Genomic DNA, 13,326 nt, shown 5'->3' with positions numbered 1-13,326 from the left:
CAAAGTTGCAATTAACCGAAGTTGAGTTTCCTGTCCGCGATTGCAACATTTTACACATATATATTATATTCAAACACGTTGTTGTAAACAAAGTTCTTAGTCCACCACAGACATAGCAATTTAATTGAAACAAAAACTATATGGCATCCCAATATAGATTTCGACAAGCAAAAAAAGCTTTGGTGCAAGTCGACATCTTATTCAGATTGGATTAACTTTCACTCTTTTTTATTTCAACATTTGTGAGAGTCAAAGAGATTAGCCATGATGAGAGACAATAAGCTCTTACCAAACTCGTGTGTCGCAATGCACAGTTGTCAATCCCAAAACAAAGGATATCGCTCAGTCTCTCTTTACAACTGTCATTGTCCATCTGTTGTAAAACCTATGCCCAGCCCCCTCGTCTCTTATTTAATGGCCACAGATGACATCACAAACCCATACTGCAAAGCCCCACCCTCTTTTGTCTCAAATAGAATGTTGACACACTACTTGTAGCATTAAATCCGCTCACTCTCGATTTTTCACAATTTCTTTCAGAATCAAATTTAATCATGATGTTTTGTTTGATTGATTTCTTGAATTTACCACTTTTTTAGGGCAAAGATTTGTTGCGATTAACCGAAGTTTGTTGCAATTAAGTGGTTACTTTTATATAGAATTACATATGTAATTCCGTTTCTTGGGAAATGTTGCGATTAACCGAGTTGCGATTATCCGGAGTGGACTGTACTAATGTTGTGCATTCTATGAATCAACTAAAAAAAAGACAAATCGACAGAACACACCTAACATAAATGATAATCCTTATTTAATTCTAAAACCCTATCGACCTCATCTCACCCCCAACATTTCTAAAAAAAAAAAATTTTAAATTTTAAAAAACTTGAGCAAGTTTAAAGAGCAATATCCACTAAACGTGCTCAAAACGCTTTACAAGGGGACCATAGCCCAAAACAACGCTTTATATATTATAGGACGAGACTTTGTTGCGGTGAGATGATGTGAGTTAAGAGTCTAGTCCAAGGACTCAAGTATGCACCGATCAGAGCGGGGCTCGAACCCTGAAACCTTCGAATCAAACCTTTGTCATTCTTTTTTTTTTCAATGATTGATTCTTGAATCTAACGATTTGACATTAAGAATTATCATTGTGATTAGGAGATCATTACGCGCCAAAATCTATTTTTAGTAAAACAGAATGCCTGCCTGGGAAAACATTCTTATTAAACTGCTACTTTTTTAACGAAGGATGATAATAATAATAATAATAATATATAATAATAATAATAATAATAATAATAATAATAATAATAATAATAATAATAATAATAATAATAATAATAATAATAATATAATAATAATAATAATAATAATAATATAAAAATAATAGGGAAGCCTCAGTTAGTTTTGTTTTTGTGTATATGTTTGCTTTTTTTTTGTTTTTTTTTCTGTTTTTTTTTTTGGGGGGGGGGGGGGTTAAGGCTTTTCTTTTCCTATTTATTACACTCCCTATTGTAAAATCGGTTTCTCCCAAAAACCAAAGGTGCATAATAATATCACGCATCTTTTCAATGCATATTACAGTTCTTCTTCTTCTTCTAGGTTCCATGCCTGGTCCAGGCTTCGGATACTGCATGAATTATCTCTCTCCATTCCTCCCTGTCTCTTGCCTTTTCAAACAGCTCTTGGATTGTTAGGCTGGTGAAGCCCTTCAGTTGGTCTATGAGTGTTTTTCTTTGTCTCCCCCGGGCGCGTTTACCAGGTATTTTTCCACAACTTGCCAGGTATTCATTCTTATCTTTCCTTACTATGTGTCCGAAAAAGGATAGTTGTCGATCCACTATTAAGGGCATTAGTTTCCTTTGTTGGTATGTTTGTTTTAGCACTTCTTCGTTCGTTTTGTGTGCAGTATACGATATTCTCTGCATCCTTCTCAAGCACCACATTTCAAAAGCTTCAATGTTCTTTTGTGTTTCTGCATTTGTAGTCCAGCTTTCGCATCCGTATAACAAGATTGGCCACACGTAGCACTTCAAGACTCGGAATCTAATCCCGAACGACATCTGTTTGTTTTTCAAATGTTTCCCAGGTCCATGAAGGCCTGTTTGGCTTGAGTTATTCTTGCTCGTATGTCTCGGTTACATCTTCCATCTGTTGTCACTATTGAACCTAGGTATTTAAAACTTTCTACGTTGGTAAGTTGCTCGCCGTGAATCGTTATATTGCAGGTGTTGTTGTTTTCGGGGTTTTTCTGTATTACCATGCATTCCGTTTTGGTGATATTCACTTCCATTCCCTTGGCTTCACTATCTACTACCACTTTGTCAACAATCTTTTGAAGTTGGATTTCTGATGTTGCAATGAGTACCGTATCGTCTGCGTATCTTATATTATTTATGTTGTGACCTCCCACTTTTATTCCCTCCATATTATTTATGCCCCTCATGATTGTTTCTTGGTATAGATTAAACAGATCTGGTGAGGCAACACACCCTTGACGGACTCCTTTCTTAATAGGAATGGAATTTCCTGTAGAGTTTCCGATTTTGATAGATGCCTGCTGGGTGTAGTATAATGTTTGCATGAGTCTGAGGTCTTTCTCATCAGCGCCAATGGAGTGCAGTTGTTTTGGTATTTCTTCGTGGCGTACTCTATCAAAAGCTTTTTTGTAGTCGACAAAACAGAGGTATAGTGGGGTCTGAACCTGAATATTACAGTTCAGTAGTAAGTAAAAAAAAAAAAAATTTGAGCACAACATAATATCCTCTAAATGTGCTCAAAGCCGTTTAAAAAGGGTCCTTGGCTAACAGCAACACATAACATATTGGATGAGACATGACGCCTGTGAGGCGTTATTACAATTTTTTCATTCAGAGACAACGCTGTTAACGACCAGGTACTCATTTTACACCTGAGTACAATGAGAGAATGTAAGTAATGATTACTGTACCAAGGACTCAACTATGCGCCACTCAGAGCAGGGCTCGAACCCGGAGTCTTCTGATCCGAAAGCGAATGTCATTCCTACCACACAACCACTTAGCCACACAAGTAGGTACATTGCACTCGTTATAAAAGAAAACATCACCCTAGTCCTTATTTAAGGAAAGAATAAACCAAAAAATCTTCAAGCACCTTTAATACAGACAACCGTGTTTATTCCTTATCTTCTCTCACGTTGTTACTACCACTAAAAATCATCTCAATGGCTTCAAAGTTTGTAAAGGCAGTTCCCAATCCTGGTAAAAATATAAAACGTTTGGAGTTCTTCAAGTTAACCATGACCATCTTTTTATTTGAGAATGCCGACTGGACATCCTGTAAAGGCACAATATCCGATGGTTTTACATAAACATCTTTCCGATTACCGAATAGAGACACGTGAGAAAGTTTGATCGTTTGTTCATCTTCGCTGACCATTATCTTCCCAATAATCCTGGATGAAAAGATAAAACTTTGTCCACAGAAAATCGCACTGTAGAATCCTAAATTTGAAATAATAAATTTGGATGTTTCCAAGGGCATGGCGTTTAATGACGTTGACAAAATGCATAAAGGGGCTCCGAGTATCAGAGAAAGACAAGAATACTTTGAAAAACGTCCCAGCAGTCGAATAAAACGAATCTTTTCTAAAAGATACAGTTCAAGATAGGCAGGTTTCTCTATGTCTTGTTTTCTTATTTCTTTTACGTGTTTACTTGAAAACAATCTATGATAATACAGCTGAGATGTTCTGTGAACAAACAGTCCATTGTATCTTTCTCTATTGTCTGTAGTTGTATCATTCAAGCAGTAAGTCATCACTCTTGGGAAACATTTCACATTGCAAGTCCTGTGAATATTGCTCACTGTCTTCCCTAAACAAATGGTAGACATGATGAGGGGCTAAATTTTATTCACACTTGCCAGCCAGTTCCAAATATCTGCAAAAAGAAAAAAATACACATAAAATATAGAAAGAAGATGTAAAGAAAATTGCAGACAAAATCCGAATTTTAGTACATTAAAAGTACCTGAACCTGAGTTATAGCATGTGAGCAATTCTTTTTTAAAATTTTCTTTTCCTTTTTCCTCTGTATTATTAGTCTCTGGTTGATAAATACACTCCAGCATGGATTGCTCGATCTCCTCGGGACATGCAAAAATGTTGTAGGAAACCGTAGTTCGAGAAAACCCTGCCCAACCATAGCGTTTTGATGGGAAGGGGGGGGGGGGGCCAGTAAGGCTCGATAGTATAGACTTTGCCACGCACCCAAAAGATACCGACAGTGGAAACCTGATATAACAGGGATGGTGGGACCAGAGCAAAAGTCCTGTTATAGCCGATCCCTATTACATCAGAAATACAAGGGAAATAAGCACTTAATTGACTTTTTCAAGTGATCTAATACATTGATTACCTCCCTTGCCAAAAAAACTGCATGCGGCAGGGACTGTGCGCAATGTAAATCATAATATATGTATAGATCTAGATATTACTTTTTTTCCCTTCTTTTTTTACCTGGTAAACAGCAACATGTAACATGGACATTTTAAATTATTTTTTTAAAAATGAATATAAACCCGATCAATGGAGCCAAGCCTAAAATGTACAAGTAAAAGTGTAGTTTAATATAATATCTAATTTAGTCTATCATCGTAAATCTGGCCTTTTTTTTTTATTTTCCGTCCACAAATCAAGGTTAATCGAGCTCAACCAAAATAATTAATATAGATTTAATCGCACAACTTCCCTGGTTGCATAAAAAATAAAATGGCAGCGCTCGACCCCTCACTAGCCACTTTTGATGACGTATCCCCCTGTTGTCGTATCTAGTCCTGTGTTATCTATGTTCCTCACCGTGCGACAAGGCCTAAAATTTAGCAGTTTTCCTTCTTGATTGTTCTCGTGTGAAAAGGCATTGTCCCTGTTAAAGCCGATTTGGTTCAAGTGAGGCCATGCTATAACCGATAATTTTTAATAGAGACAAAGAGAGGTAAAAAAACAGGGATCTGAAAAATCCCCGTTATACCCGATCCCTGTTATAACCGGGCCTCTTATAAATGGTTTCCACTATAGTTCGATATCCATAGTGTTATGTGGCCTTCAGCAAGCCACTTCTCCTTAGTTCAATTTACGGCACTGCGCTGCACAGGGAGTGAATGAAAACTGGGTTATTCCAGTGTTCCCTCAGAATAGACCCTAAGACAAATTTCCGCAAGCAGATGAAAAAAGGGAACTGTATTATTTATTTATATCATTCATATGGTGAGGGAGATAAATTTATATATGACATACAAACTGTTTGTGTGTGTGTGATGGGAGGGGGGGGGGGGTTGCTATCTTACAACATTCATTTACCGTCAAACCAATCATGGCACGTGGCATTTAAATTGACCCTTTATATAGAGCAATATCCACTAAACATTATCAAATCGCTTTACAAGGGGTCCCTGACCAACAGCAACAGGTAACATGTAGGATGTGACATGAAGCCTGTTAGGCGATATCAAATTTTGTTTCGGACAGAGACAACGCTGTAAACGGCCAGGTACCCATTTTACACCTGAGTATGGTGAGAGAATGTGAGTAAAGAGTCTTTTCCAAGGACTCAACTATGCACAGAGGAAAGCTCATTCATGACACATCGTCTCAAAACGGTATCATGTTGGGGTGAATCAAATGCTAAAACGTCAAATTGAATTTTGATAAAAAAATATGAACTATTGGTATTTAGCACTCTAAAATATTGTTTCATTCTCCTAAATAAAGTATATAATAATTAATCATAAACTCAATGCGTCTGATATTCTAGATACAGGGATGCCCTTTGCGAAAAAAAATTTAAAAGCCTGATAATTTTTCTAATATATGGAATATGTATGAAAATATTTCGTACAAAGCTTCTCTTCATCAAATGCTATCAGCCCTAAATCATAGAAAAGGATAAATGTTCATCGAGCTTCCCCTTAACAGTTGCCTTTAAACAACTATAATGCTTTCATCTTTCAAAAAAATCAACTCACCAAGAAGTTCAGCCTGAAAATTTCAAAATGCCAGTTTTCCGGCTTGAGCCAGTAAAAGTAAATGGCATCCTTGTGGATATCAATTCAATTTTGAGCATCTTAATCATCCCGCCATAATATCGTTTTGAGGCGAGTTGGTCACAATCACAGAATTGCAGCTGAAGCCAGAGCATAGTAACAGACCTAGAACCATGACAAATTCGTAGAAATACGAATATTGGGCTCCAGCTACAGAACTGCATTCACCTCTTTGACTCAATAAATCTTGTTGAAAAGGAAAGTTTAGGTCCTCAGAATATATTCAGGCCTTAGGAGCATTTTTGGATCGTGCTAAGGGCAAAGTATTTATTTCTAAAACTGTACTTAAAGTGGATTTTTCTATTTTTCCCTGGGAAACTAGAAGTTTGGACAGGCAGCTCTGTGGATATCACTATCACCAACAAAGCCTTGATATTTCGTGGAAGGGAGTGAGTATTTTCCGCCGGGCGGAAAATAACCTTTTTTTCTTATTCTCCGCCGGGCTTATCCTAGGGTCTTGTGACCCCCGGTCGTGTCAAAGGTCACATCCGGTCGACCGTGGCGCCAACCGCGAAGTCGCGAAGCCATGATTGTTTTGTTCGATTGTCAATGATTGTGACTCTTGATTTCCAAGCACTTTTTCATCTTATCAACAATTGCAAAAATGCAGTTAACCAATTGCAGACTGAGACTGATACCATTTTTATTCGTCAGGATTCTGTAGAGGTAAGAATTTGACTTTTTTCTTTTTGTTTTTTTTTTAACAAGGCTCGGACTCAGGACAGTGAAGTGTATGTCGAGCAATGCCGATGGCGATATGAATGAGGAGATAGATGAATGAATGAGAATGTAATTGTATTGTAATAACAACACGCCTTGCCGACTGTCACGTGTGCCATGTGTTCTACATTCCAATGTGATCTTTATGGATTAATCCTTCGTTGATTTTACTTCTAATACTGTGTAAGTGTAACTGTGTGCATTGTAATTGTAACTGTAACAACTGGGCAGTTTTCAGCAGCAGTGGAAGCGGTGACACAATTTTTAGAACTTTGGAGTGAAATTGAGATGCCTCATGATGATGATAATGACAATGATATAAGATATACAGTACTGTAATGAAAAACGATATCATTTTAACCATTACTTTTTTAACAAATTTATTTATTTATTTATCTATTTATTATTATTATTATTATTATTATTAACTTAAACAATGACATTGGTATGTGCCATTTTCACTGCAGTGAATTTAATTTTTTTTTTTTCATTGACAGCTAACATCAAAGAGTCCAGTTGACGGTACTGGTGTCCTGACAATCAAGAAAGATAGCTGGCTCAAGATGTGTTGTGGCAATCTTATTAATCATCAAACCATCATCTGTGCCAGCAGAGCAGAGTATCTGCATGCACTTTTTGAAACTGGTTAGTAATGTTTTGAAATCTTCATATAGCGCCTTACATTTTTATTGCAGAGATGCCAACCAGTACAGGTTTCCCGTGTTCTGTACGGTTTTTCTTCCGAAGTACGGGCATACGGTTTTATCATGAAAAATACGGGATTTGGTTGAAGTGAAAAATCCACTTAATTACGATCACAACATGAAAAGTGTTTTCATGCAGAAGAGCTTTCATTATCGATACTGAATTTTGCAAATCTTGCCCAGCCTACTGCTATTAACTATGAGTAATTCACTGCCCTTTTTCGAGTACAAGTTAACGAAGTCCGATTCGACCTTTTCGGGTTGATATCGATTTCTGCACAGCGCAGTAAATACAGGTTTTTGTCCAAAAATACAGGTTTTTGGTCTTGAAAATATGGGTTTTCAAAAGGCTAGGTTGGCATCTCTGTTATTGGTGATCAATACAGTACGCTCGAGCATGGGAATTTCAAACAAGTCGGGACCATGCCGGTTTGTTCGAGATTTCCGTGTTTTTGAGTTTTCCAATTTGAGTATTTTACACAGGATTTGAGGGAGGTAAATGTGGGTGGTCTTAATAAAATTCGTATTATAATTATAATGATAACTCCCCATTATTATGAACTCTGTAGAGAGTCGATAGTGAGACTGCAATTTCCTTTTCTCTGTCAGTTCAACACAATCAATTAGTGGGGGAAAAAATTCAACAGATCGCAAGGGAGTGTCCACTATATGAACGAAATAAAGGGATTAAAACTGGGAATTGTACCAAGTTTGAGATTTCCGTGATTTCGAGATTTGCATGCTCAAGTATAAATGCTCGTTAATCTAAATGATAGTTTGTTGTCAAGAGTTTTGTCCTGTATGGTAAAGCCAATGAAATTTCAACTGTGTTGGTGATGGTGAAAATGATGGCCATTTAAAATAAATTGGTATGTCTTTGACAAATTCAATTTATGACAATGATTTTGATTATATAGACCTTTCCAAAAATTGCTAACGAAATGCCTCTTTTCTATTTCCATTTTTCAAACCAGAGCAAGATCAACCATCTTTGTGGAACATCAGACAAAGTGGTTGCAAACAAGTGGTGTTGAATTTTCCTGTATTGAGCCGAAAGAAAAATAATTTTCTGGGAGTTTGCGAAAGCAAATTGCGTTTGATTTGGAGCTAAATCTATTTTCGCCATTTACCTGGGTTTTTTTTTGTCTCAAATAGATTTGACTTTGTAGTTCAAATTGATTAGATACTTATCTCACAAGCAGCATTTTAAACAATAAAAACATGAGGGTAGTGCGTCATATCATATTAGTTTTTGTGATTACAGTGATGAATTCGTAAGATATAAATCATATTTGACCACAATAATGTTTAAATTTTTCAGCATTTATTTTCTTAGGGAATGGGTTAGCGAATCATTTATACATTTTTTAGACAAATCAATCTACACAATTTTCGTGTTTTCTTGTCCTATGATAGTCATTATTTTGAAAATTTTATGGATCAGCTTATGTCAAATAAGTGTTTTCTCAAATTTCCGTTTTGTGTCATTTTCTGATTTTCTAAGAACCATATATGTCATTTTCCTTTAGATTATTTTCAAATTTATTCAGAATCTTTTTTATGATGTGTTTTGCATCATGATGGAAACATTTTGGGGTAAATTAAAATTTAGACGTTTTTTGAATTTTAAAAATTAATTTTTTTCCTGTCGATCCGCACCACAATTTCAGCCGAAATAAAAAAAATATTGTACAGCATTTCTTTCTAGACAATTTTTTTTTTTTCAGAAATTGATCAATTTACAAAATTTGACTATTCTCTTGTTCCATATTGATTATACTTTGAAATTTTGATGGACGTTGTCTGCAAAATTAGCTTGTTTATCAAATTAATAAAGACATTTTGTTTTTTTCTCAAAATATCATTTTCAGATTTTCTGACATTCATAGCTGGATTGTTTCCCATCAGATTGTATACCAAATTTGGTCAGAATCTTTCGTATGATGGGTATTGCATCATGATGGATTTGGTTTTGGGCTAAACTAAAATTTAGTAGTTTTATGAATTTTTAAATTGGATTTTTTCTTGTCATTCCATGCCAAATTTTCAATCGTAATCGAAAAACAATTCTTTAAATATATTTTTCAAGACTTGCTAAGCCTTTCCATCGTGATGTAGCTCTTGTAGGGAACATTGTGTGTAAATTTGGAAGATTTCGTTGGTTTTCGGTGCATCAGTGTCGGAAATTATTTTTTTTGTGGGGTGGGTGGGGTTGGTCTCATTTTAGCCTATATTGTCTGTGTCATTGAAGACATTTAAATATGGATATGAAAGAGAGAGGGAGAATTGATGAATTTATTTTTAAAAAATTGTTTTATAATTAGGCACAAGTTGTATTGAATGAATACTATTAACAAATTCAGAACAATCAAACAAAATAATGAAAAAGGAAGAAAAAAAAAAAAGGACAGGCTTATAAAACCGCCAAATGTACTATCATGCTACAGCTAAAAGGTACATAAATATTTACACCCATTTGCTCCATCCCTTCCCTTTCGATCATCTTCTCATTCATGGCCACCATGTGTCTTGTGCTACTCTCGACATTTGGCGCCAGTGTGTCTAGACTAACGTCATAAATAAAGGAGTGTCACCAAAATTCATGCAACTGAATAGAGGTGTCAAAAAATGATAGAAGGCATATTTTTTTTTCATGAACTACCACTTAGCAGAAAAGGTTTGACATGACAATAACAATGGAACATTAATGAAAAAAATTGCGGAAATTTTTGGCCAAAAACAAGGAGGTATTGTTTTTACATAACAAACCCGACTTGTGTCTGTATTATTGCAACCTTGTGATGATATAAGAATCTTTAATCAATTGCAAAACATATTCCATCTACAGAGCAAATTTAAATTAGCCTTTAAATTTAAACAATCATTTCTTAAATCGATCAGCCTAACTTACTATTATGTACATATTATCTCTCTATTACCAAATATCTATAAACACAAAATGAAGATAGAGGAAGGGTGGCTGAGAGACAAATATAGACATGAGAAAGAGAGAGAGAGAATGCAAGAATACTTAGTGAATTGATTTTTTATTTTATTTTTTAAATTGTGTTATAATTAGACACAAGTTGTAATGAATTCTATTAACAAATTCAGAACAATCAAACAAAAACAAAATTAAAAAGAAGAAAAATTTTTAAAAGACGCTTATAAAACTTATAAAATCGTCAAATGTACTATCATGCTACAGCTAAAAAGTACACAAATATTTACACCCATTTGCTCCATCCCTTTCCCTTTCGATTTCGATCATCTTCTCATCTATGGCCACCACGTGTCTTCTGCTACTTTTTACATTTGACGCCAGTGTGTCTAGACTAACGTCATATATAAGGGAGTGTCGCCAAAATTCATGCAACTGGGCAGAGGTGTCAAAAATGATAGAAGGCATATTGTTTTTCCCCCCCTGAACTACCACTTAGCGGAAAATGTTTGACTTGACAAAAACAACGGAACATTTATGAAGAAATCCTAAAATCCCAGATTGTCATCACTGGTCCCCACTAAATATTTTAAAATTTATTTATTTATTTTATTTTAGTTTTTTTTTTTTGTGCAAAACATTGCAAAGTTTGCGGCCGCAATGCAAATCAGGGATTTTTTTTTGCCATGTTTTTTTTGTTTTTTTTTTTGCGGCCAGCAACGCGGCCGCAAGCGATGCAAAAGAAAAAACTGCCATTACAGTATTAGTCACTGCGACTGGTCCCCACCACAGGTATTGTCCACTGAGCCCCTACAGCCAGCCCTATTAGCCACTGGATCCTTATCATCAGCTCTATTATTAGCCAATGAGTCCCTACTTGAGGATATTCTAACTGTTCTATTATATTTGGGTTTATTTACAGGTACTATATTAAGTTAAGCCTGTTTCTGTATTGTTGATCAATAAAGAATATTGAATTGCAACAAATACTTAGTTATTTACCTACCTCCAGCCCTATTAGCCATTGAGTCCTTACCATCAGCTCTATTACTATTACTATTAGCCACTGAGTCACTACCGCCAGCTCTATTAGCCACTGAGTCCCTACCACTACCACCAGCCCTATTGTCCACTGAGTCCCTACTACCAGCTCTATTAGCGACTGAGTCCTTACCACCAGCCCTATTCGCCACTGAGTCCCTGTTACCAGCTCTATTGTCCACTGAGACCTTACCATCAGCTCTATTAGTATTAGCCAATGAGTCTCTACTACCACCAGTTCTATTAGCCACCATCCTATCAATAATATTAGCCACTGAGTCCCTACCGCCTGCTCTATTACTAAAGGCCACTGCATCCTTACCATGATGGGGAGGGGGGGGGTATTTGACACACAGTAGAGTACCCACTGAGGCCCTACCACCAGCGCTATAGACACATAGTGGTTATTTGTTCCCATCACAGTACAGACGAGGTGTAACCTTTTTTAACGTGTCGTGAACGGATTTCCCAATCTCGTTCACGATATGTAAAATAAGGAAAAAGTTCAGAAAAAGTCTCCACCGAAGTGGGCGTTCTCCATATATGTAGAGGACATATATGGGCGGTTAAAAATGCTCTAAAAGCACATCGGGAATCGTCCCAGTACAGTCTAATTCTAAAACATAGTATGGCGGATCGGATCTGTCAGATACAAACGATAGGCAAAATAGTAGATATAGAATTAGGCTTGGTGTCGAAGAGAAAAGAATGAAGGGTGTCACAAGCTTTTATAGGATAGACACGATGACGTCACGTTTACGCGGGAGACAGTGAACAAACACAACATGAAGATTACTCACAACAGCCTGATCGAGACACGACAGTCATACCATAACAAAACACTTACAACAACAACAACATAAACTTATCACAATAATCAGTGACATAAAATCTTCCCCACAAACGTTTGTAGTCTGATTGAGCAACACTAGTGAGAACTAATCACACAACTAGCAGTGAGAAAGAGCAAAGTTAAGTCAACTCCCTTCATTCTCCAATATTTTAGTCCGGCAAGCTTGAACTTGAAGTGTGTCTCAAATCTACTAATTAATTACCCACTGATTCTCTACCGTCTACCGCCACCGCTATCACCCACTGATTTCCTACCGTCTACCGCCACCGCTATCACCCACTGATTCCCTAATAATAACGAGGGAGGGGGGGGGGGGGGGGGGCAAATAACGACCAGATTATTTACACTACACCACGAAGGTCAGAATATGGGAGTCCGCTAAGTCTCAAAGATCAACTTGAAAAACCCGGCGGAAAATAAGCAAATTTGTTATTCTCCGCCCGGCGGAAAATAAAAAGAAGGACTATTTTCCGCCCGGCGGAGAATAATGACAGCCTTCGTGGAAAGATCAACTAATTGTGTACTGTTCGTTTGTTTTTGTTTAGCACTTGACTATCTTCCCCTCCGCCTACGCGCCTATTCCTTCCTAACTCATTTGCCTCTAACTCTAGTTTTATTGGTATTACTATCTAGATTTAGAATAGGGTCTCGACGAGTCTTAGTCTTTACTTTAACTTTATTAATAAGAAGTTTTAGTCTTGATCATCATTCACTTACACTTACACTAGACTAGATACACATTCCTCGATAATTATGAATGAGAATGGAGGAAAATAATACGAACAGGAAAAATATAGCATACCTGTAGCTATAGTGAACTTACATATTTAATCTATCACAGCCTAGAATTGGAAGTTTACAAGTTGACAGAACCATTGCTCTCTCTCTCTCTCTCTCTCTCTCTCTCTCTCTCTTGATACTGATACCTACTTTCACTTTCAGAGGTCAACGATTTCGAAAGAAAAAGAAGACGTTTCCGT

The 13,326-nt window shown here is 36.5% G+C and overlaps 2 protein-coding genes across 3 annotated transcripts; one reads left to right on the top strand and one right to left on the bottom strand.

Moving 5' to 3' along the window:
- Nucleotides 1-3,135: 3,135 nt before the first annotated feature.
- LOC144973344 (uncharacterized) lies at nt 3,136-13,282 on the bottom strand. 2 transcript variants are annotated; one of them, XM_078915649.1, is made up of 2 exons: nt 13,149-13,282; nt 3,136-3,926 (listed from the first exon to the last, which is right to left on the bottom strand). In XM_078915649.1, the coding sequence occupies exon 2, from the start codon at nt 3,877-3,879 to the stop codon at nt 3,160-3,162; it is 720 nt and encodes a 239-aa protein (XP_078771775.1). In that variant the 5' UTR covers nt 3,880-3,926; nt 13,149-13,282; the 3' UTR covers nt 3,136-3,159. The 2 variants fall into 2 exon arrangements, with proteins under 2 accessions (XP_078771775.1, XP_078771776.1); XM_078915650.1 differs by having other exon boundaries at nt 13,170-13,278.
- On the top strand, nt 6,494-9,370 carry LOC144973346 (uncharacterized). The gene is made up of 3 exons (XM_078915651.1): nt 6,494-6,753; nt 7,305-7,452; nt 8,486-9,370. Exons 1-3 carry the CDS (start codon nt 6,637-6,639, stop codon nt 8,620-8,622), a joined length of 402 nt encoding a protein of 133 aa, XP_078771777.1. The 5' UTR covers nt 6,494-6,636; the 3' UTR covers nt 8,623-9,370.
- Nucleotides 13,283-13,326: the final 44 nt, after the last annotated feature.

This window comes from Berghia stephanieae, chromosome 5 (genome assembly GCF_034508935.2).
Source record: "Berghia stephanieae isolate SIO BIC M18660-M18661 chromosome 5, UCSD_Bste_1.3, whole genome shotgun sequence".
Lineage (NCBI taxonomy): Eukaryota > Metazoa > Mollusca > Gastropoda > Nudibranchia > Aeolidiidae > Berghia > Berghia stephanieae.
Note: the sequence above shows the minus strand (reverse complement) of the source record. Positions and strands in the feature narration are given on the sequence as shown.